The 24,366-nt window shown below is 54.0% G+C and overlaps 1 protein-coding gene across 1 annotated transcript; it reads left to right on the forward strand.

The window, feature by feature from the left end:
* Positions 1-8,948: 8,948 nt before the first annotated feature.
* Positions 8,949-21,237, forward strand: DENND2D (DENN domain containing 2D). Its single transcript, XM_063418330.1, is given in 13 exon segments — positions 8,949-9,099; positions 9,102-9,203; positions 12,393-12,577; positions 13,115-13,227; positions 13,358-13,427; positions 14,547-14,624; positions 14,715-14,855; positions 16,849-16,997; positions 17,124-17,301; positions 17,757-17,798; positions 18,423-18,513; positions 18,913-19,152; positions 20,430-21,237. Coding segments are annotated over 13 exon segments (1,584 nt in total). The 5' UTR covers positions 8,949-8,966; the 3' UTR covers positions 20,492-21,237.
* The last annotated feature ends 3,129 nt before the right edge of the window (positions 21,238-24,366 follow it).

Genomic DNA, 24,366 nt, shown 5'->3' on the forward strand with positions numbered 1-24,366 from the left:
ATGGGATCATTTTCCTCCAAGATGGATGGAGTAGAAAAATAGGAAAACTCATGCAGAGATGTCCTGATTTTGCCCCCTGAGTTGCTGGGAGCTGAGCCAGGGAGCTCTGTGTTCCCTCCAGCCTGCGACAGCACTGCAGTGGAAAAGCCACCAGAGAGTCATCAGAGCCAAAGTGGTTTCCCCAAGGCCACCTGTGGGGCCACCACAATTACAGTCACAGTACAAAGGAAGAGCACAGCCCAAGCAGGAGCTGCAGGACAGTGACCTGCAGCAGCTGCACCCAGGGCCAGCTGGGCCTGAGCGTGCCAGGCCAGCTGGAACCCTCACGCACCTTGGCACCACAGCTCTCACCTGCCGTGTGCCCAGGAGCAATGCCAGTCCTGGGGCACTGCTCTGCCTGGGGTGAGTTTTTTCCAGCCCTGCCCTACTTCTGGGTCTGTCAGCAGGAGCTCACCTAGGACGGAGAGCCTGCAGGGACAGGGCTGTATCAGCCCTGCTCTCTTCAGTCTGCACAGAGTCACCTCTACCAAGGCTTGGGGACAGCAGCTGGAGATGCCAATAAGGCTCTGTCACCACCTGCCCTGGCTGGGCCTGCTCTGAGGCAGGGAGAAGCTGCAATTAGGAGCTCAGATTTTCCTTCTTCATTAAAACCAGGAGCTCAGGAAGGCCTGAACTGTTTCAAAGCCCCTTTGCTGGTTTATTCTGAACATTTGCACCCAGGAGCCACAGCCACACCAGCTTCTTCTGTCTCCTGAGCAAAGAGCTGGGAGGCTCTGCAGGAGAAGGGAGAGGGAACAGCTCAGCCCCAGGCTCCACCAGCACCAAGGCCAAATTTCAGTATGGATTAAGACCAGCAGGGAACTCAGTGTTTGCTCTGCACAAAGACAGGCACCACTTCTCAGACCCTGCTTTGCTTATGTTCTCACCTGCAGTTCCAGGCAGGACCAGGCACTGCCAGTCCCCAAGAGGGTGTCCAGGCCTGCCCCAAGGACTTTGAGGGACTGGAAGCCCTCCTAGGGTGCACCATGACATTGGCCAGTAACAGCCCAGGGTTAGACACTCCCGGTCTCATTTGACCTTCAGCATCCCCTCCATCAGATCCCCATACCTCCATCAAGGATTTAAGGCCACTTTGAGTGTTTTCAAGGCCATTGCTCCTACCCACTCCCTCCTGTAGGACCAACACTGATGTTTACACTTCCCCTCCCAGCTCTTTCCGTATTTTCTCACATCCAACACCTCCTTTTCTTGCCTTGCTTTCACTGGCACCCTTACCTTCCCTGTGCCCTCCCATCTCCTCCTGCCCCCTGCTCCTGTCACCCTGCTCCCAGTCCCTGCAGGACTCTGCCAAGCTCCATCCTGGAGCATCCCTGTTCAGCTGAGAGCAGGCAGGACCAGCAGGATGTCCTGCAGCCAGACCTGCCCCAGCCCCAGGGACACTGGTGAACAGCCATGTTTCAGACGAGGCAGTGATATCCAAAGGAAGTCCTTGAAGCCAGTGTGGTGGTGACCACAAGGGCTGCTTGCACCTTGTCATGTCCAGGGTGTTTGGGAAGGGCTGTCCCTTCCCAGGATTTTTGGAAGCAAATGGGATCTGCTCCTTGTTGGGACAGTATGTCCTGGGCCCATCCCATGACCCTCTGTAACCTAAACACCTTTATTTGAGAACTCCCCTACTGTGTCCCCCTCCCTGAAGAGTTTGCTGGGTCGGAGGGGCTATGAGAGGGTTTGGAGCATCCCCAAATGCCAGTGACTTCCACCAGGTCCCAGTAGACTTGGAATACATATCCAGTTAAACTGTGGGAATACACACAGAGTTTGGGTTGTCCAAAAGGGCCCAGCCTCATCCTTTCCCTGTTGCCACAAGGGAGCATCATGGGGACACTCAATCCAGTTCTTCCCGTGCTGGGTCCCGCCCAAACCCTCCAGATAGTGAAATCCTCCCAGTCAAGCTTTGAAAATACCTGGTCCTGGGAGTCCTGAGGCAGCTGTGGTGTCTCCAGAGCCAGCTGTGTTGTCCCCAGAGCCAGCTGTGGCCCAGCCCTGTTCTAGATGCAGGGACTTGAGTGCCACGGTCAGGGCACCCAGCAGCTGCTCCCTGCTCTGTCCCCGTTCCACACAGCGTGACAGCCCCGTGCCATCCCTGGGGGAAGCATTTCCCCAAAACACCTCCTGAGCAGCTGGGCCAAGACATGGTGCCCAGAGAACAAAAGGGGGTTGATCTGTTGATCCAATAACCTGAAAAGAAACAGCCATGGAAGATGCTCCAATCTCATCCTCTTTGTCCATGAGCAAGTCAGTGCCAAAGGACACTTGGATATTTGCAGGGAAAGGCCAAAACCTCCAGCTGGACATGACCAAGGACAGGGAGATCCAGGGATGAGGCTGGAGGCGGCTTTGGCTCTTACCCATGTCCTGGGGGTTAGGAGGTGGCAGAGATCCCGGGGGATCCAGAGACAAGAAGAAGAGATGGGGGGGTCTTCTGCCTATCGAGTGCTGACTCTTAAGAAGGATGAGAAATTCTCAGTCACACAAAATCTGAGAGAAGCCCTGGGAGAAGAGCTTGGGGTGTTGGTGCTTAATATGTCCCAGCCGTGTGTTCTAGGTCTCAGAAACACCCCCAGCTAACTGGGCTGATGCCCCAGCATGGGCAGCAGGGCAGGGGGGGATTCTGCCCCTGTGCCCCACTTAGCTGAGACCTCACCTGCAGAGCTGCCTCCAGCCCTGGGGTTCAGCACAGGAAGGACGTGGAGCTGCTGGAGCGAGTCCAGAGGAGACCATGGAGCTGCTCTGAGGGCTGGAGCCCCTCTGCTCTGCAGCCAGGCTGGGAGAGCTGGGGGTGTCCAGCCTGGAAAGAGAAGGCTCTGGAGGAGATCTTAGAGACCCCTCCAGTGCCTAAAGGGGCTCCAGGAGAGCTGGAGAGGGATTTTGGAGAAGGAATGGAGTGACAGGACAAGGGAAATGGCTTCCCACTGCCAGAGGGCAGGGTTAGATGGGATATGGGGAAGGAATTCTTTCCTGTGAAGGTGGTGAGGCCCTGGCACAGAGTGCCCAGAAAAGCTGTGGCTGCTCCATCCATGGCAGTGTCCAAGGCCAGATTAGATGGTGCTTGGAGCACCCTGGGCTAGTGGAAGGTGTCCCTGCCTATGGCAAGGGGTGGGAATGGGATGAGCTTTAAGGTCCCTTCCAACGCAAACCAGTCTGGGATTCCATGGCACAGTGAGCTGGATGCAGGCACCCATCCCCCGCTCTGTGACACAGCTGACACCTCGAGGGAGCCCATCCCTTCTGCAGGCTGGAAATGCCCCAGGATCCCATTGGGCAGTGGTGGCCAGAGGCATCAATCCTGACCAGCACCTGTAAAGCCCTTGGGATCTCTTGGGGTGCTCAAACATTGCAGGAATGCCAAGGGACGTGCAGGGCTGTCGTCCTCCCTGGCTGGCACTGAAGGTGAGAAGCTGATTTATTTTCACAACCTGCAAAGCCCTGGGGAGGTGGACATGGCCAGGCTGGGCACCACAGTTTGCTCTTTTCTGTCCCTGGCACTGTGACTTCAAAGTAAAATGTTGGGACTCTCCAGAAGTTCACATCTTCCTGCAAGCCAGGCCATGACCCAGTCCCATCCCACCACCTGCACAAGGAAAATCACCTTTGCTGGTCCTTTTTTTAATGCTGTTTGTGCCTGTGGTTAGCTCTTCTTGTGCAGGGGTGCAGGAGAAGCTGTGCTGTCTTTTTGCACCCCAGCATGGCAACCAGGAGGGACAGGGGGGGACAAGGAGGGAGCTGCCAGGGCCAGTTATCTGATCCCAGCATCTCCAGTGTAAAGTTAGCATGGCCTTTTGGAAAGTACTTGCTGTGGCAAAACATGCAGTAAATCACTGCTCTGAGTGCCAACAATATTTTGAGATTAGCAAATCTTAAAGCTCACTTTGGGGTCATGGGTTGGAGCCCTGCCAGTGTAACTGGGGCGGGGGGTCTTCCTCACCTCACACCCTCCAGCTCCCAGGGATTGCACCAAGCTGCAAATCCTTGCTTTTTGAAGGAGATTGGATAAGGTCTGTGGGTGTGACGTCCTGCAACCCACTCCTGTGGATTCTCACCCTGTGCTCCCAAGGAGCAGGACTGATTTCTTGGCCTTTTCCTTTCCAGACTACCTTGGAAAATCCCCAGTTTCCTCCCTTGTTTTATCAAAAAAATCCAGCTCCCACCAGTTGCCCCAACTCTTTCCAGCATTATCCTGTGCTCCCTGGGACAAGTTACCCTGACCTCCAGCACCATCACCCTACCCTTCCCTCCCCAATGTCCCTAGTGTCCCCAGTGTCCCCAGTGTCCCCAGTGTCCCCAGTATCCTCCAGTGTCCCCAGAGTCCCCAGCACCCCGGCACTGGGCTTTCCACAGTGCTTCAGGGTACAAATGCCCAGGATTTAAAAGCCACTCAGGAGGTGGGACCCTGCTCCTTCCAGACATGCCACAAGTTTTCCAAGCTCAGCTGAGGGCTCATTCAGCCTGAGACAAAGAGAAGGGAGAAGCCCTTGGAACTGAGGAGGAAAAGGGGCATCAAGTACCTGGAAGCTCCACCCAGGTACATTCCAATGGAAAATCACCACAGGCTCTGCATCCTGCAGGAGACTAACCCCTGAAACACCTTCCCAAGGACTAAATATCCTGGAGATGGCATTTCAACCCAGGATAAATCACTGGGTCATCACAGGAGATCCTAGGAAAATCCCAGGCTACACCTGAGAGTTCTGTGGCCCAACCCTTTCTAGGCCAGTTTGGACAGCAGCTGTCTGTATTGAGAATGCCACAGAGGAAACCATTTCATCCAGAGCAGTATTTCATCAAAGCTCTGGAGGAATGTGGGACTGAAACCCAGATTGCCACTGTTCTTCCATCTGTGCTGTTTGAGTGAACACCCTGATTTATTTCAGGCTTAGAGCTCCTGTCACTGAGTTCTCAGAAAGATTTGTTGGCCACAGGAGGTCATTCCTGTTTGTATCAGGGGAGCAGAAAAAGTTGCTTGTCAGAAGGACATTGTCAGTGTAGCTGAGCTCCTGTTCCTTGTGGAAATATTACAAAATAAAAAGCTGCCAAGGTCAAGTGCAACAGCAACACAGGCTGATATTAAAAATAATGTTCCTGCTTATTGGCACTGTGGAACAGCTCCCACCTGTGATGCTGTATGGAACTGTCCTCAGAGTGCAGGGAAAATAACTCAGCAAAAGCAGCACAGAGCTGTGTCAGGGAAGGTTAGATTTGTAACTAGGGAAATGTTTTTACCCCAGAGGGTGCTGGACACCCATTCCCAGGCTCCCAGGGAATAGGCACAGCCCCAAGGCTGCCAGAGCTCCAGGAGCATTTTGACAATGCCCTCAGACACAGGGTGTCTGTACAGGGCAAGGGTTGGACTGGATGATCCCTGAGAGTCCCTCCCAGCTCAGGGGTTCCTGTGATTCTGGGATCTGTGGTTGCCCATGTGCCAGCAGTAGTGCCAGTCCAACTGGAAGCCTGTAAGCTGAGATGTCCCCCGGCCAGAGAACAGCCTCAGAGTACTTGCTCTGCACCTTATTTGCAAAGGGGCTGCAGCCCAGTATGAACCTACCCTGCCCACCCAGGCCCTTCTGCCCAACACCATGTCCATGAAATCCCAGAGGCAGATTGAAATATTTGGGGTTAAAACCATGAGGTGCAAGAAGAAGTGGCCCCGTTTTCTTTGTTTTCCAGTGCCTTGGAGCTTTGGAGTATCCTCTACAACCACCATGGAAAAATTGGGCCCAAACCTTTTTCCATGCAAAAATGGGCCATTCTGGGGTGTGTGACTTTGACATGGGGGACCTCTGCACCCCAGCAGTTGGAACATGGAGGGCTTTGGGCACATAAGGGATTTGCTTTTGGTGTACCCATGAGGGCTGGCATCTCTTTTCCTTGCCCAGTCTGGGTCTGCTTTGCTCCTGGTCGTGGCTCAGAGTGTCCCAGCTGAGTCCCCAGCAGGTCCCTCTGCATCCACAGGGAAAGAGGAGCCGGCAGAGGATGTTACATGGCACCCTGTTTTGGGGTGCTGGGAGGGACAGGGAGCATGGAACAGGGCAGAGAGCTAAGCATCAGTGCCAGGAACGGTGCAAACACGAGTGTGCTGAACCCACACATCCCCAGCCCGAGCACAAAGCTCTGGGGGGCCAGAAATTCAGGGAGAGAATTCTCTCCAGTGAAGGTCCCCTCTCCCGGAGAGATTCCTTTGCTCTGATGCCGCCATCCAGTGGGAGAAACTCCCTGACATGGAAAAGGCTGGAATACAGGGCGTTGAGTTCCCCGCCATCCTCGGGCTGCCCTCGGTAGCCTCCACGCCCGCGATACTGCCACTGAACTCCACCCTTCGTTTCCAAGCCGCGATCCCAGCCTAGGTGCAGCGGGTAAAAAGGAATCAGCTCCCACCTGAGCTCCTCCGGCACCCAGCGAGGGGACGGGGAAGGAGGGAAGGTGCACCGGGGTCAGGAGAGGGCGGCAAGCGCAGAGAAGGAGGAGGAGGAGGAGGAAGCTGAGGTGCAAGCAGGGTCCCAGCCCTGAGGACACCCCGGTCCCAGGGCGACGCGGGGGACACTCCCAACGCTTCACGCCGTGCCTGCAGAAAGCCGAATTCCAGCGCATATTCAGCAGCATCGGGAATTCAGGGAGGGAAAAACAGCCAAGCACAAAACTCCCTGGTGTTGGTCAGGGAAGCGAAATGATTTTGGCAGCGGCCACAGAGCAGAGCGACGGCGAGCGGGGGAAGCGCGGTGGCCAGCGGCCCCCAGGATGCCACAATGCGCCCGTTTGTTGTCCCCATGGGCGGCCTGATTCCGGCAGAAAGGAGCTTCCAGTGGGAATATTCAAAAGTTCAACTTCTCTCAGCAACGCAAGGTTTGCTGGATTGTGCGATGGCACAAAGGGACAGTGTTTCCTCGGGAGCGGGAGGTTTTGTGGCTGGAACACGGCGCACAGAAGCCGCCTGAGCGGAATCACGGCGTTATTGAAGCGGGATCGCAGTCAGAGACTTGCCTTTAAGGGAGAAAGCAGAAGAAAAAAAAGTGTTTATGGGTAAAAAATCAAAGAATTTCGGGGGTTTTCTTCTGGCTGAAAGCAGCAGCTGTTCTTCTAAGGTGGCGCCAGTTTCCAGGAAGCAGGCGTATTCCTCCAAAATCGAGGGGAAACCCCCTTTTTCTTTTCCCTTTGTGCCAAGAGGAAGTTTGTCCTGGGAACAAGTCCTCTGCACAAACAAACACACAGTCCTCTCCTCCGAGAAACGCAAATGCTTTCCCACCCGCTCAATATTAGCCAGAAAAATGACTCCTGGACCAGCAATTCCCTGATAACCCTAATGAGGAGGCAGCATCCTGATTGAATCAGAGGCACGTGTCCCTGTGGGGATGAATTTTGGAAGCATCCACCACCTCTGCAAGCTGGCGAAGGCTATTCCTGCTGCAAACCCATCCTCGAACTCCAGCCCATACTTGGGAAAGGGAGACAGATGGGAGATGTTGCAAAATAAAAAAGATTAGGACATTCTATATAGGGAATCTGCTCTACAGCTGCAAACAGCTCCATGCTGGAGCTGGGGCTAAGAACTCACCACACCTGGAGGTAGCTGTGCCCAAGGTCCCTCTGTGTGTTTAATTAGGACCATAGAAGATATTAATTATTTCAATTTTCCGATCAGAGAATTGTTTGGTTTGGAAGGGATCTTAGTTACTGCATAAGCACTACCAAATAAAAACAGCAGAGGAAATACTGGGGGACAGGCTGAGAATGGGAAAGGGGTATTTTTCTTTTAAAGATATCATTTATCTTTAAGGGCTTTTAAGGCACTTTCCCTGTTGGTGAGCGCGGAGCAGTGAAACCACCCGGCAAAGCCGAGCAGCTCGGCAGTGTCCCGGCGTGCCCGAGACAGAGAAACCCCCGGATCGCAGCGCCGGGACACTGCTCTGATGGCAACCGGCCTCCAGCCCGAGAGCTGGACTAAGCACCTCTCAGGATCTCTGGGAGGGAGGATAAATCTCTGACCGGTGGAGAAACGCCAGCCCGAGGTAAAGCACAGCCCGGCCGGTGTACCCGAGCAGTGAGGACGAGCTCGCAGCCCACGGCATGAGAATGAAGCACAGTGGAGTGACTGCAGCGGGCGATGGGCTGGCTCCCCACCACACGGCAGAGCGAGAGACGCCAAAACCTCTGTACCCTGGAGGGGACGGGTCGGTGTCATCTCCGACCCCGCAGACGCTGCGCTGGGCACCGGTCCTGGCACTGGTGGGGTCCCGGGAAGCAAAGGGCTTGGACGAAGCCAGGAGGCTGGAGCAGGGTTTGGGCAATGCTGTAGCACTGGGGAATGAGTGTTCTGTCCCCTGTGATGTAGGGCAAACCTTGTTCCAAGTGTCCGCGCCCCGATTCCCACCCTGTGCCCAGTGGTGCCCTGTGTCCCAGCCTAGGCTGGCTCCCCACTAGGATGCCCAGCCCCCTCTGAGGCGATGCTCAGCTCCCTCTGTGGCCGGTGCTCGGGGTGTCCCCATGCCCGATTGTCCTGGACGTCCCACGCCCGGTTCCTCCTGGAATCCTTATACCTCGGGGTGTTCCCAGCTCCCCTATTCCCGCTGCCTTGAAGACCATGGTGCTCGCTGGGTCTCAGGTCCCACTGCCCCCTCTTACCCTCGTGCCCGGTGGTCCTGCTCTTCTGCAACCAGGTCTTTCCGTCTCCCCCATTCCCGATGCTCCCAAGACCCCCGCACCTAGGTTCCTCCCAGTACCTCCGTGCCTGCTGCTCCCGACTCCTCTGCAATGCTCCCTTTCCAGTTCTTCCCATACCCCTATGTCCTGTCCTCCCGGATCCCCCATCCTCAATTCCTCCTGGCTCCCTGCTCACCTCATTCCCGCTGCTCTCGGGTTCCCCATGCTCGTTTTTCCCGTGCCCCAGTGCCCGCTTTTCCTCGGACGAATTCCCCATGCCCGGCCGGTGCCAGGTGTTGCCCTGCTCCCCGCTCCTCCTCCTCCTCTCCGCCCCATGCCGTCCCTCCTCCCCCGGGAAAGCGAAAGCGCGGCGGGCGGAAGCCGAACTCTCCCCGCCGGGCCGGGCCGGGCCGGGCCGGGCCGGGGCCGCAACGGGACCGCTTCCCGCCGGGCCACCATGGCTGCCATCGGCAGCTTCTTGCGACGGAGCTTGCGGCGCGCCGGCCGCAGAGGTGAGGGGCGGGAGGGGCTCCGGGAGGTGCTGGTGCCGGTGTCGGTTTCGGTGTCGGGACAGGTCCATCCCGGTGCCGCGGCTGCGGGAGCCGACGGCTGCCAGCGGAGCGGGGACGTTCCCGGGCAGCGCAGCGCGATCTGCGCCGAGTGCAAGCGACGGCAGCGGCAGCGGCTCGGTCCCTCAGCCCTGCCAGTTCGCACCCACCACGCGGAGCGCAGCTCGGGCCGGCTGCCCCGGGACTCGCCCTGTCTCTCGTTCCGTTCTCGGGGGTTCAGCCCATCTCGAGAGCTGCACCCCATCTCCCGGGATCCCACCCCTTCCCCAGTGAGCCCACCCCAACCCCAGGGGCGGCCCCACAGATCCCCTGTCTCCCCACATCCCCACTCAATAAGGCATCGCAGGGCATGCCGGCGCGTGGGGCACCCTTGGGGGTATCCATGGGGGGACCCACGAGGGACACGGGACCCCTCAAGACAGTCGGGTGTTGCAGAGCCTTCAGAAGGCGGTGCAGAGATTGGTCCTTTGGGATTTGTGATATTTTCCGAGATACCGAATGGATCATCATAGATTTCTGACTACCGTATCTCAAGCCAGAACAAAGCAGTTTGGAGCGATCTATGGATTTAGGGGGCAGACTGCGCTCCCCTCCCCGTCTGTTTTGTGTTGTCTCTAGCTCCGCATGAGCTCGATGCTCCCAGCTCAGCAGAAGAGGTTTGATAAAGACAAAACCATTTCCTCTCCGCTGGGGCAGGTGGGCAGCTGGGCGGCACGGGAAGCTGAGCTCCTCCGCAAACCAGGTCGGGAAACTTTGGCACGCCAGAGGTCGGGAGTTTTCCGGGAGGAAAGAAACTGGTTGTGCCACAGGCAGAGTGGGGCTGAGCGCAGCCCTCGGCGATAAGAAAAGCCCGCGGCAGCCTTTGCCCTCTCCGTGCCCGGAATGGCAAGGTGAAGATCCACGTCACCGGCAGCCACTTTCCATCCGGGAGTTGCGAGAGCCCCCCTGGCCACCCGCTTCCTTCCCCTCCTCGTAGGGGATGCTCCCACTGACTGGGGGCCGGGGGTGCCCCTCGAATCTTCCTGACACGGGCTATGGGAGAGTCACTGGCTCTTGTGACCATGGCTTATGCTCCTGGGAGACGAGGCACTGTGAATCCTGCCGGTTTGGGGCAGCGCTGGGATCTCTGACGCCACATTCAACCTGCCTGACAGTTCACTCCATACATCCCTGGGAGAGCCCAGGGATGGGGAGTTGTGGTCTTGGAGGGATTTAGGGTCTGCCAGTGAGGGCATTGCAGCCAGAGCTGGCACTGCTGGGGGATCTGCACTTCCATGTTTGAGAGGCAGAGCTGTAGCTTGGCGTGGCCAGGCTCTCCAGAACAGCAGGTTTGGCTTGTTTGCTTGTAAATCCCATGGACAAAATGCAAATCCAGTCCTTGCTGGAGAGCACATCTGATGTTCTCTGAAATGCAGAGTGGGACAGGATAAGCAGGATTTAACTGCACTTTCATCTTGCACTGGTGATGGGAGAACAACCAATGCCAGTGTCCAGCACGGATGGGGGACACCAGCCACCCTCCCATAGCCCAGCCTTGTTCCCTGGGGTACCCCCAACAACAACCTCCTGCCTGGATCTAAGGTGAGACTAGACCAAAGCCGTTGCTGGAGCATCCCAAGGAAGAGAAGGAGAAGCAACCTTGTCAACCTTTTCCCTGGCCTGGAGCACCTTACTGGGCAGGTCCAGGATGATCCCCAACGAGGATAAACCAGAGGTATCCTCAGCCAGGTCTCATCCCTCATATGCCACAAAGGGACTTCTTTGGGATTAATTTCGCCTTGCCAAAGAGGAAGGACTTTGCCTGTGGAGGTGGGGCAGCCCCAGGGTGCATGGAGGAGTGGCTTTGAGCATCTCCCCACCCTAAGCTGGGAAAGGCATTTCTGGTCCCTGGGAAGGAACATCCTGTGATGAGACCATGAATGTTACCTCCTCCTATGAGCCTTCTGTTCCCATCAGCTCCCAGTGACCTGGAGCAAAGGCTGGAGAGGTGTTTCCAGACTAAAGGAGGTGGCTGTGGAGCTGGAGGGACATGTAGGCAGGGTGTCCACCAGCACTGCTTTTCCAGAAGGATGCCATACATGGAGAAGGATAACAGGAGTAGCTGATCATGACCATGCCTTGCCGTAACTAGCTGTGGCACAACCAGAAGAGCCCAGGGACAAACTCTGGGATCTGGGGACAAACTGCAAGAGCCAGTAACCTCATCCAGCCATATATTTATTTCTCTTGCTATTCCCAAAAGAACAGCTCAACTTTTCTGCTCCAGCTGCCCACCATAATCAGAGATGGGACAGTTTCTGTGTCAAGAACAAGGTGTAAAGGGAAGCACAAGTGGCCTCTGGGAGAGGTAGCGTCGCCTGGCTTCAGTCTCTGTCTGGCAGTGAACTCCTTTCCAGCCCTCAGATCTCACTGTCCCACTGTGGTCATCCCAGGGCCCTTGGAGGTGCGAGATGGGGCTCTTTTCCCTCCTATTCCTGGTTGTTCAGGGTGTGACAGCTGATGCTTCCCAGCTGCCCTCCCCAACCAGCCCAACAAGAACTGGTGTGTAATCTCCAGGAACTGCTTTGTTTGGGAGCTGTGGTTTAGGGAAAACCCTCGAGCAGCTCATTTGCAATCAGCAGTTCCCAGGACATCTGGTGGGAGAGGTTGGGATTCATCTGACTGGAGCTTTAGGAGGTGCTCAAACAATGTCTGGGATGGGGTTTTTGTTTGTTTGTTTGTTTGTTTTGCTGTTTACTTCCCCATAGGGAATAAAATTAACTGCTGTAAACACATTCCCACACCTCCCTGAAGATGTTTAATGCAGAACCCTTCTGCGCTCCCTCATTCCATGTGCCTGCTTTGCTCTGGGCATCCTTGTGTACTCACTGGGCTGGGACAAAGGAAAGCTGGGAGGTGTCTTAGGATTTTCCCTAAAAGACTCATAAAAGCCATTTCTCTTTCCTTTTCATGTCCCTAGCTGTTGGGGACCAAACATTGTTGGGGACCAAAAGTCCTGGGCACCAGGACCTGGTTCTCTCCAGCCACTTTAGCCAGTTCATATATAACTCTGCAACTCGTCCCTTACCCTTAGGACACCTCACACCTTTCATTGCACTCTGATCTGATATTTTGGGATCTTTTTGGCTTCAGAAGGAAAAGATGGGGCCTCTGATGCAGAAAACACTCACCCACGGGTACCGCAGGGGAAGATGGGGGAGCAGAGCTCGGCCTTCTACTCTGCTGGACAGTTCTTCTTCGAGTACCTGGTGGTGGTGTCACTGAAAAAGATGCCAGATGGACATTATGAACCCAAGATAGCCTACCAGTTCCCAAAGGTATTTAGTCCTGGGTTTCTGATAAGATTAGTTTTCCACATTTAGAGGAGAAAGGAATGTTGTTCCTTCCCCTTCGTTAAAGCCATGGGAGGAGAAGAAAAAAGTGCCCCATGCCCTTGAGTCACAGCCCCAGACCCCAGGGCTTTGCCTGCCCTGGGTCAGGGTTGCAAGGACTGACTGTCCCTCCCCATGATCCCAGCCCAGAGCCACAAACCCTAGGAGGAAACTCCCAGGGGTTGTCCCTGGCTTCCTGTCCCAAAAAGGGAGGCCACAGTGGGGAAATCACACCTCAGGGAGATGGCACAGGAAGAGATCGCAGTTTGCAGAGGGTCCCTCTGCTTTGCTTCACTGTCTCTGGGGTAAGAGTCCAAATTTGGACTTTTGGGAGGTGTTTGTCCAAACATGTGCAGGCCCCTTCTGCATCATTCAGAGCCGGGGGTGGCTTTGGGACAGGCCTCATTCCACTGAATCCCACCCCATTCCTGGTGACGATGGGCACCCTCCATCTCCCTGACTCTTGGCATGACTTCCTTCCAGCGCGAGAATTTGCTGAAGGGCCAGAAGGAGGAAGAGGAGCGTCTTCTCCAAGCCATCCCCCTCTTCTGCTTCCCCGATGGCAACAACTGGGCACCTATCACTGAGTTCACCAGGTACCTGCCCCTCTGCAGGGTCTGGGCTGGGGCCCCCACCCCTGTTGGACTCCTGAGGGCTGGAAGGACCAGCCCAGCCCAGCCTAGTCCATCCCAGCTCATCCCAGTCCCACGTTTTCTCTCCTTGCAGTGAAACCTTTTCTTTTGTCCTGACAAACGTGGATGGCAGCAGGAAGATCGGCTACTGCAGGCGGCTGCTGGTGAGCCCTCCCCACCCCCTCAGGGTGTGTCACCCCTCCCCGCAGTGGGACACGTCACCTCCTGCCATGCCCAGGGTTCAGCTCTTGGGGATGTGCCTCAGAAATTCATGGGCCCTGACCAAAGTGATGACAAGCAGCAACGGGGTACCCAAAGCAGGTTTTTAAAGCTCTTTGCTGAGGCATCCCTCAGATGTTGGATGGAGGAAACAGTGAGTGTTCACAAAGCATGTGGATGTGGCACCTGGGGACACAGTTCAGGGGTGAATGTGGTGGTGCTGGGCTGACTTTTGGACTTGGAGATCTTGGAGGACTTTTCCAAATGTAATGGTTCCGTGATTCCCCACGGGTTTCCACAGCTTCCCTGGCTCCTTTCCCTTGTCTGCAGTGGCAGAATGGCTGCAAATCCCACTTGGGATCAGGGTGGGGATGTCAGTGCAGCCATCCAGGTGACAAGGAGCTGGGAACCTACAGCCCCATCCCCAAAAACTGCATCTGAGCAGTGGCTGTTTCTCAGCTCATGGGTTTGACCAGCTCAGGGGCTCTGAGGTGCAACAGTCTTCCCTGGCCACTGCTTTAAACAGGGACATAAATCCAGGAGGACATCCCTGTGCCACAGCCTGGGGAATTGCTGGATCCACCACCCCTTCATCCTGGTGAACCCAGTTCGGCATCCAAGGCTGAGCTCAGGCTGTTGGAACTGGATGTCTGGAGGGCTGAAAGTGCAGAAAGCAACAGATCCAGGGTAGTCCAATTGGAAGGGGGAAAAAAACCAAGAGAACTCATGCCAATGGCCCCTGTTTGGGTTAATCCTGCAGGAGGCAGGATTAACCCCAAGGATGGTGGGGCAGGATGTCTTGGAGAATGTGTGTCTAGATGGGAGGAGAGTTTGCAAATATGCCAGAGGACTTTGCACCAAAATAATTAACAGCTTAGGCACCCAAATCACTTTCTCTGGGCACACTCTGCCTTTCCAACATCAGCTGCATCCTTGGCCTTGGCCCTAGCCTTGAAAATCTCCCAGTGAGTGACTGGGAATTTGAGGGGAGCAAGTGGGGATCCCTTTGGAGAGTGCTGCAGGGAACTGGGAGATGCTCAAATCCTTTTCTCACATTCTTCCAGCCATCCGGCCGTGGTGTCCGGCTCCCTGAAGTTTTCTGCATCATCAGCTGCCTGGGCTGCTTTGGGCTCTTCTCCAAGGTAGGGATGTGGTGGCTCTAGCCCAGCAGTGGCCCTGGCAACTGCTCCTTTTCCTGCTGGGGATTCCTGTCTCACACCTTTCTCACCCAGATCCTGGACGAGGTGGAGAAGAGGCGCCAGATCTCCATGGCAGTGATCTACCCCTTCATGCAGGGCCTTCGAGAATCGCCCTTCCCAGCTCCAGGGAAAACTGTCACCATCAAAAGCTTCATCCCCGAGTCAGGCACAGAGGTTGGTGGGGGACTCGGGGACACCTCCTGGACTGCTGCAACATGAGGAGCCTTGGCTAGGTCTGGGAGCATCCTCCACACTTGCAGCACCTAGGGGTGCTCACCATAGCAGGGCAGGGTGGGTCAGGCTGCCAGGGACCTCATCCCATGGGAATAGGGGTGTTACCTCTCTCCTGATCCAGGAAGAGAGCAGTGAGGGTGAGGATGGAGCCCATCCCTGGGGGGTGCTGCCCATATTTGCATCCTCTGCAGCTCCCACAGCCCAGAGCTGAAATTGCCACACAAAAACCTCTCTGCACACCGTGGTGGGACTCAACCTGATGCCACAGCGGGGTGTTGTGCCAGGGGTTGGGAGTAGGGTGTCATGCCAGGGCCCGACAGGGGCATGTTGTGCCAGGGGCTGGGAGCTGCTCCTGCTCCTGAGCCAGGGTCAGCTCCTCTGGCAGGTTGGAGAGCAAAGTGATGCCAGGGCTGTCATGCGCTGCAAACTTCTTCCCAAAAGAGCTGGTCAGGCAACTGGCACAGCCTGTCCAGTGCAGTGGTGGAATCACCATCCCTAGAAGTGTTCAAAAAACACGTGAATGTGGCAATTGGGGATGAGGGTTAATGGTGAACGTGGAGCTGTTTATCTTAGAGGGGCTTTCCAACCCTGATGATTCCATGATTATACTCTTCTCCATACCACTGTACTCTGATCCCAGTCTTGATTTCTGCCTGGTTTAGCCCCTCAGACAGGTGCAGGTGTGTGACAAGCCCAGTCTTTTCCTGTGGAGAAAAGATGTGATCCAGGCATGGATGAGAAGATCCCATTGTGCCCACACACAGCCCAGACTTGCATAGGCACAGCCTTTTAATTTGCTTTTTCTTTCTCTTGTGGCAAAGCCAAGCTGGAAAAATGGGGAAGATCCACTCTGGCACTGGGCAAAATATCCTCAATGCTGAACATTCCATAGATGTGGTCTGCCAGGGAGGGCCTGACGGCAGGATCCCTCCTCTCTAGAGCAGTTTAACAGCTGATGAGCTAAGCAATTTCTTCATCCAGGGAGCTTGTGCAAGATTTTGCAGGTTGCTCAATGCTCTGGCCATGGTTGGAAGCACAGCCTGGGCTGCCAGAGGGAGGAGGAATGAGGATGTTCTTTGAAGGAGCTGCACTCTGGGGCACTGGGCAGGGGCTGGAGCAAGGCAAGGAGATCACTGAGACCAGGAAAGAAGGAGAAATAAATCCTGGGTACTGAATGGGCTGAGAGCTGGGGACGGGGCAGGATTTGTGCTGGAAAGGAACTCTGGAGCCCAGCCAAGCCTGATGCTGCTGGCTGGGAAGATGCTGCTTTAGTGGAAAGGCACATGGAGAAGGGGATTTTCCTCCTGAAGGATGGGCAGAGGGGCCAGGACTGTGTCATGAGCTACACAGTCTTGTTAACCCTTCAGTACTCACCATGTCCAGCTGCCATGGGGATTGGTGGGATTGGAGACTTGTGGGCAAAGGCAGCTGAGTAGCCAGCCTGCCTTTATCTAATATCTATTAGATAAAGCAAATATTTATTAGAACCCTCACTTCTGAGACATCTTAGCCAGGAATTGCCAGGCTGACCCTGCCAGAGAGGCTTTAGAAGGTTTTGTGGCATTTGTAGAAGTCATGCCCTCCCCACTCCTCCCTTTCCTGGCAGCTCACAGATGATCTGTCAGACACTGAGATGGGACATGTCCTGGTCACCCCCTGCCAGGGACTTGGGAGCACTGGAGAAAAGAGGCATGTGGGTTAAATTCCAGTGCCCAAATAAAGAGCTCCACAGTGCACATCATTGATGGCTTCCCTGCACAGACTGATCCTCCCAGCGGGATGAAATGGGGTTTGTCCCTTGCACATGGACACAGTGCAGATGCTGCAAACTCTGGGTCGTTAATTGCTTCCAAACCACTTTCTCAGGGAGCCAGGGCAGGATGGGGGGAGTGTTGCCCCTCCTAAGCTGGGGTCCATGGCTCTTCCTTGGCAGCTCATTGAGCTCACACGGCCTGTGGATGCCCACCTGGAGCATGTGGAGTTCCAGGCTCTGCTCCAGCGACTCAATCCTCACCTCATCCTGCACATCTTCGCTTCTGCCATGTTGGAGCGAAGGCTCATTTTCCTAGCTGAGGAGCTGAGGTGAGTCCTGGTCTCTTCATTATAAAAATGCCCATAAAAATGTCCTTGAAGTGGCACAGCACACAGCAGAGATGGAATGTTCCCTCCTCCCTGCCATGATATCACCGCTGACTGCCTGTCCTGCAGTGTCCTGTCTCAGTGTATCCATGCCGTGGCTGCTCTCCTGTACCCCTTCACCTGGGCTCACACCTACATCCCCGTGGTCCCCGAGTGCCTGCTGGACACCGTGTGCTGCCCCACACCCTTCATGGTTGGCATCCAGAGGCGGCACCTGGAGCGTGTCCTGGAGCAGCCAATGGAGGAGGTATTCATCCAGAGGAGAGGGAACTGCATGGAGCCATTGGTTAACCTGTGTCCCCAGGTTTGGCTTGGCCCTGGGGCTGGAGGCTGCAATTGTGCCCTTTTCCCATCCAGGGAGGCTGGAAATTAGGGTGTCCTCCATGTCCCCTCCTGTTGGCACCTGGGACAATACCTCCACACTCCCCTGGGAGCTGCCCTGCCCCCTGCAGCTCCAGAAGCTGCTCCTGGGGTCATCCCAGTCTTAAAGCAGAGGAACGCTGTGTGGGGACAAGCCACCAAACCTGCAGCAAAAATTGTCCTTGTGGGGAATGCCCTGGTCCCCCTGCCAGGTCCCTCCTGCAGAGAGGGGCTGAGCCCTCTCCTGCCACCCTCACAGGCTGGTGACCAGTCCCAGATGGGTGGGAGGAGGTCCATGTGCTTTTGCAGGGCTAAATCTGGTCACTCCCTGCTCTCTTTCAGGCTCTGATAGTTGATCTCTGTGAAGGGAAGATCATCCGGGCGGTAGGTCCTTCCTGTGTGGGTGTGGGGCTGAGGGTGGCTTTGATAACCCCAGGAAGGGCCTTTTCTTCTTTGGTGCCAGCTACCTGGCAGCTTCCACATTTTGAAATGGCTTCAAACTGCCAGAGGGCAGGGGTACATGTGATTTTGGGAAGGAATTGTTGGCTGTGAGGGTGGGGTTGCCTTGGCACAGGTTGCCCAGAGAAGCTGTGGCTGCCCCTGAATCCCTGGAAGTGTCCAAGGCCAGGTTGGACAGGGCTTGGAGCAACCTGGGACAGTGGAATGTGTCCCTGTCCATGGCAGAGGGTGGAATGAGATGAACTTTAAGATCCTTTCTAATCCAAACCCATCTGGGATTTTGTGGTTCTATGATTTTGGGGGCAGAACCATCTCAGTGGAACCCTCCCAGGGGGAACATCCCATGTGGGGATATCTACAGCCACTTCACCTGGCATTTGAGCCAGAGTAGCAGGGTCCATGCACTGGATGTCCCACACCCACATCTCTGCAGGACATTTAGACGATGATTAATTAATGAGCTTTGAAAGCCTCACTGACGGGCTGCACCAACCCATGGCCCCCTGAGCCGGATTCCCTCTGGTGCTTCATGGCCCCATTGCCTTCCAGGTGGGTGATGAGGAGGAGATCCTGCCCAGGAAGCTGCAGAGCGAGATGCTGGCATCTCTGAACAGGCACAGCAACAACAACAACGTGCATAGTAAGGATGTCTGTCATGGTAAAACAGCCCTGATCTGCCCTCTCCATGGTTAGAGACTCCGATCAAGGGATTTTCCTAAAGTCCCCTGGTCTGGGATGCTTCTCCCCCTATTAGCAGGGTAGTCCCTTGGCTTTTCTCTGTCCTTTGAAACATGAGAGCAGGAACAGATAATTCTGCTGGGAAAATGGATTTTTGCTAATATGTAGAATGTTAAGATGCTGCCACCCCAGAAAGCAACACCCTGGAAAGCCAGGGATCCCTCAGCAAAATTAGCCTGGTCTTTGACTAGTGGCAGAGGAAGGCTCTAAGAAAGTAATTCCTTGGGATGCAAACCGGGTTAAAATAAACCATCAGCTCAGAGGTCCCATCCCTGCCTCTTGTGTTCATGTCCCCTTCTAGCCCTGGAGCAGGTGAACGCCCTGGTGTCAGAGGCCTTTGTGCACTTCTTTGTGCGGCTGGTTGGGCACTATGCCTCCCACATCAAGTGGGGCAGGAGTGGCTCCGGGAGCTTCCAGGAACGAGCCTTCTGCAAGGCCATCGCCTCCAAGAGCTGCCGCAGACTCGTGAAGAAGTTTGTGAAGACCAATATGTTTTCCCTATTTATTGAGGAAGCAGAGAAGAGCAGGATCCCACAGGAAGGTAATGTCCATGTCTCATCCCCTCCCCTGTCAGGTGAGCTCTGTGGAACCCTGGGCTGGTTGGTTTAGGGGCAGAGACACCTTGTGCCTGGTGAGGGATGGGATGCAGCCCAAGCTGAGGGTGCTCAGGGCACTGAGCAGATCCTGTTTGCTCTAATGGCCTCATTTCTCCATCCCTGTCAAGCAAAAAAAAAAAAAAATCCTCATTTGTGACTCCCTATCCCTGGAAGTGTCTAAGGCCAGGTTGGATGGGGCTTGGAGCAAACTGGTCTAGTGGAAGGGGTCCCTCCCCAGGACAGAGTTTGGATCAGGATGAGCTTTAAAGTCCCTTCCAACCCAAACCAGTGTGGGATTCTGGATTATATGATTCATTTTAGATCTTGTCACTCGCCTGGAGCTGGGGCCGGCTCACTGGGAGCTCCTTGTTGAGGCAAACAAACAGCAGAAGCACAAACATTTGGCTTGGACACAGCAGCAGCTGCCAGGAGCCTGACTCAGCTCAGCCTTAGCTCTGTGGCAGCAGGACTGGTCCTTCCCCCTTCCTGAGGATTTACAGGGCACAGGGCAGAGCTGAGCCTCCCCCCAGCCTGGGACGAGGACAAATGGGCAGTGGAGGTGGAGGAAACCACCCAAAACCTGTATTGGTGGATGGAGACATCCTGGGCTGGGATCTGCCACCCCGGGGGACTCCTGCTGGCACTGCCTCAGGTGCTGCTTCTCTGCCCTTTTATGTGAGACCTTATAGGGTAAACCTGGGGAGGGAGAGAGGAATGGCACAATCCCTGTTTTTCTCATTGTATTCCCAGTCTACATCACCATTTTGGCTTTTTGCTGGGTCTGCTGCTTTCTCCCTTCCTTGCTAGTGGGAAACACAAAACTGAACAGGAGTGAACACATGGGTTAAAACCTCTGGCTAACCCAGCATAATAAAGCCTATTTTGGGTGAGAGGGATGGGTGGCATTGCAACCATCTCCATTTCATAGACTTATATAATCCCAGAATTCCAAAAAATTAGGTTGGAGTGACCTTTAAAGGGCATCTTGTTCCATGCCCTGCCATTGGCAGGGACACCTTCCACTATCCCACATTGCTCCAAGCCCCATCCAACCTGCCTTGGACACTTCATTTCCACATTTCCCCTGGGTCCTCTCTGGATGCAGATGTCCATAACCCAGGAAGGTTTGGGGCACAAACATCTCCCAGGATTCGGGCTGTGCAGCCCTGTACCTCCCATTCCAAACATCAGCACCTCACCCATGGCCTTTTCTCCTCCACAGCATATTTCCAGCAGAAAATAATAGAGTACCATGAACAGAAGAAGCACCAAAGGGACTCCTGAAGTCCAGCCTGGGAGCAGAGGAGCAGGACTGAGATTGACACATCCCTGCCAGCAGCACCACACTGGACTCTGTTCCTGCCCACTTGGAACTCCTGAGCTGCCTCGGCAGCACTGAGCACCAGTCCTACCCTTTCTTTCTCAGGGCATCATTGCACTGGAAAACTCTTTGCACAGAATTAGCATAGGCTGGGATTTCTTTCCTGATCGAGGCTGCTCCAGGGACAAACTGTGACTCCCAGTGCTTGGCCCTGCACAGACCTTGTCCCCCCAGCACCTCACACAGAGGAAGGGCAGCCAGGGCTGGCTGCAGGACAACAGAGGTTTAGAGTAATTATTAGAAGGAAAAAAAAAAAAAAAAAAGGATGAGTAGGAAATAGTGTTACCTCTCATTAAAAGAAACCAGGGGTTTGCAAATAAGGAACATCCCATTGCACAGTTCCTGAGGTTTTGTTATTAACAACTGTTTTATATTTTTTATTGAGCCATTGTTAAACACCAGCAGGAGCAGGTGGGGGGGTTTAGTGGTTTCCTCTCTTGCAGCTGCCGCATCACTGGTGCCACTTAGAGCCAAGTTTGTCTTTCTAAGGAAAAAAAATTACTCATTTCCAGCAGGTTATTTATTTGTGCTGGAGCAAACTGTGAAGGCCACATGGCTGTGGGGTGTCAAGGAGGAAACAGCTGATCAACAGCTTCAGGGAGGGAGGAAGGATTTGTTCCATTCCAGAGTAAAACGTGTCACCATCCTCCTTGGGTCTGGTCTTGGTGCCAACTTCTCTTAAAACCTCACAATTCCTCTCTGAAATGTGATGCCTGCAGCAGATTAAAGCTAAATTATGGTTCTCCTCCTTTCTGAATATGCTCAGCCAGGAAATAAATATTGCAGCAGGGAAGCTGGACTGGGGTTGCAGAACTGACTGGTCCCACCCACCAAGCCAGGTACTTCCAGTAAAGGCTCCGACGAAGGCAGAGTTTCATTCTCCTCTCTGGGATGTTACAGCCAGGCTGTCACATCACTTGGTACCCACAGGCATCAAAATACCAAAAATACCCTGGAATCAAGGAATCTCAAATTGGTTTGAGATGGAAGGGATGTTCATTATCACCCAATTCCACCCCCTGCCATGGGCAAGGACACTTTCCACTATCCCAGGTTGCTCCAAGCCCCATTCAGCCTGGCCTTGGATGCTTCCAGGGATCCAGGGGCAGCCACAGCTTCTCTGGTGTACCCTCACAGGGAACAATTTCTTCCCAGTATCCCATCTAACCCAGCCCTCTGGCAGTGGGAAGCCATTCCCCCTTGTCCTGTCACTCCAGGCCCTTGTCCACAGTCTCTCTCCATCTTGTGGTTTCTTCAGGTACTGAAAGCACACAATTGGGTCACCCCAAAACTTCTCCAAAGTGAACAACACCAATTCTCAGCCTTTCCTCACAGCACAGCTGCTCCATCCCTCTGATCACCTTGATGCCTCCTCCTGTGGCTCCAAATCCAGTTTAACACAACTTTTGCAGTGGTACTGGAAGCCCCAGTGGGGGATTTTGTGCAAGCACTGAAATCCACCAGGCTGCCAGTTGGCTTTTATTCTCAGAGCTGGGCAACATGCACCCAAACAAGAGAGATAAAGGACATTTATTTCCAAACCCTACATCCAGTCAGGCACAAATGTGACTGAAACACAGCTGGACATAGGGCACAAATAGCAGTGAAAGTCTCCAGCCTTACTGAAAGAAAATAGTTGATTTGTTGTTCAGCCCCTAAATGTATTTGGAGGGGATCAGGAATTATTTGTTAGGAAAAAAGGGGATTTTTGGCACTGGGGTGTCTTCTCTGGCTCCACAAGTATTCTCTCTTGGGTAGAGAGAATACAGGGTTAACTACAGGAAATTAAAAGTCAGTGGTACTTTTCTGGGTTTCTATTTTTTTTTATATTTATTTTTCAAAGTTCAACTGACAGCAGAAAATGGTGTGGAAAATTAAGGGTGCCTATCATGAGCAATCTCTTTGGAAACTGCCACTTGTCTCACCCTTCTCCAGCTTGTTCATTATATTGTGAGGAGATGCCAAACCTTTTAGTTGTGAAGCCAAACACCATCTCATTGAGAAATTGGGAAGTGGTCATTGTTTGGGGAGTAGTTCTTTTAGAAACAATTACAAATCATCCAATGGACTGGACTGTGTGATTGCTTAATTCCTCCTGGAGAAAAAACTGACAGAAAGTTATTCTTCAACTGCTGAACATCAATACACAAAAACACATCCTTAAATCAAAAAATATATAAATTTTCAAATGCAGTCAGTGCTCCAGCTGCCAGGGCAGGGTGAACTTCAGCTTCAAAAGTGCTGGAGCTGCCTTAGCATCATAAAATGCCAGAATGGTTTGAGTTGGAAGGGATGTTAATCCAGTCTCAGCCCTTGCCATGCTAGGGACACCTTCCACTATCCCAGGTCTCTCCAAGCCCCATCCAACCTGGCCTTGGACACTTCCAGGGATGGGGCAGCCACAGCTTCTCTGGGCAACCTGTGCCAGGGTGTCACCGCTCTCACAGGGAAGAGTTTCTTCCTAACATCGCATCTAAAATTCTCCTATTTTAAATCCATTCCTCCTTGTCCTATCACTCTTTCCTTGTGTAAAAAGTCACCCTCTTTTTTTTTATAGGTATTTGTTAAGTTCTGGCTTTAATCCCCTCCCTTTAATGCCGAAGGGTGGCCAGACTTTGCTGGGGACACACTGGGAAGGCTCAGTCAGCTGGGGCTGCTGGCAGCAGGGACAGCAGGGCTGGGTCACATTGCAGCCCATCAGCATAACCCACAGCGTATTTTTAAACCCTTCTTCCTGCTCGAGATTTGCCCAACACTTGATCCAAGCCTACAACAGTAAATAAAACAATGCCAAGAAATATTTCCCTGAATTGGAAAGAGCTCGTTTATTCTGCTAAATGTTTAACATAGCTCGCAGCAGAGCACTGGCCAACTCACACCATCTAAAACACTTGGGGCCTGGCCAGCAGGCAGCTCAACCTCCGCTGCTGATTTGGGATTCAATCTCTGCTATGCAGCTGCTCTGGGGAAGATACTTACATGCTCTGGCATGTGTCACCCTCTACCAGCAGCCTCAGTGCCAGCAAACAGTCCTGGGAGGGTTCAGGGGTGACAGTGTAGTGCTTCCCCCCCTCCAGGGCAGGAACAGCCCTGCCTTCCACCTCACTCCCAGCCCACCTGGCCATAACCTCTGAACTGCTGTATTCCTCACCCTGTGGAAATGATTAAACTCCTCCGAAGCTCCATTCCACACTCACAGCTAGGCCCCAGTAGCACTGGAGGTACCTGGGGCAAGCTGGATAGGATGAGAAGAGGAAGAAAATAGTGCTTTGAAACAAAGCTGACACTTTGATGACACAGAAAGAGGCCCTGAGGTGTCCTGACCTGCCCCTTTCCTGTGTTAAACCCCTTATCAGAGCAAGGGAACTCCTTCAGCAGTTCTTAAAGAGCCAACACAACACCCAGTGGAAATTTCCAGCTTCTCTTTATAAACAGAGAGGAAAACCTGCAGAGCAGAACTGTATTTTTTTAACAGGGTGTGTTCTCAGTCCCAGGTGCTGCTGCTGCTGCAGAAGTTGTTTCTCCTGAGTGTCTTCTCAACACAACAGAAAGTGAAAGGGCACATCATGAGATCAGACTGAGCCCACAAATCCCCTGTTTCCCTTCTCAACCCCACAGGCACATCTGATGTGACCCATGGCCACAAATAAGGCAGGTGGAAAGGTCGTTTATTCCATAATCTGTCACCATATCCAGAGCCATAGCAGCACTTTGGAAGGCTTGGATTGCCAGCAGTGACTGTTCCCTGATAACACTGAAACTACATCAGCAGAGAAAT

This window comes from Prinia subflava, chromosome 23 (genome assembly GCF_021018805.1).
Source record: "Prinia subflava isolate CZ2003 ecotype Zambia chromosome 23, Cam_Psub_1.2, whole genome shotgun sequence".
Classification (NCBI taxonomy): domain Eukaryota; kingdom Metazoa; phylum Chordata; class Aves; order Passeriformes; family Cisticolidae; genus Prinia; species Prinia subflava.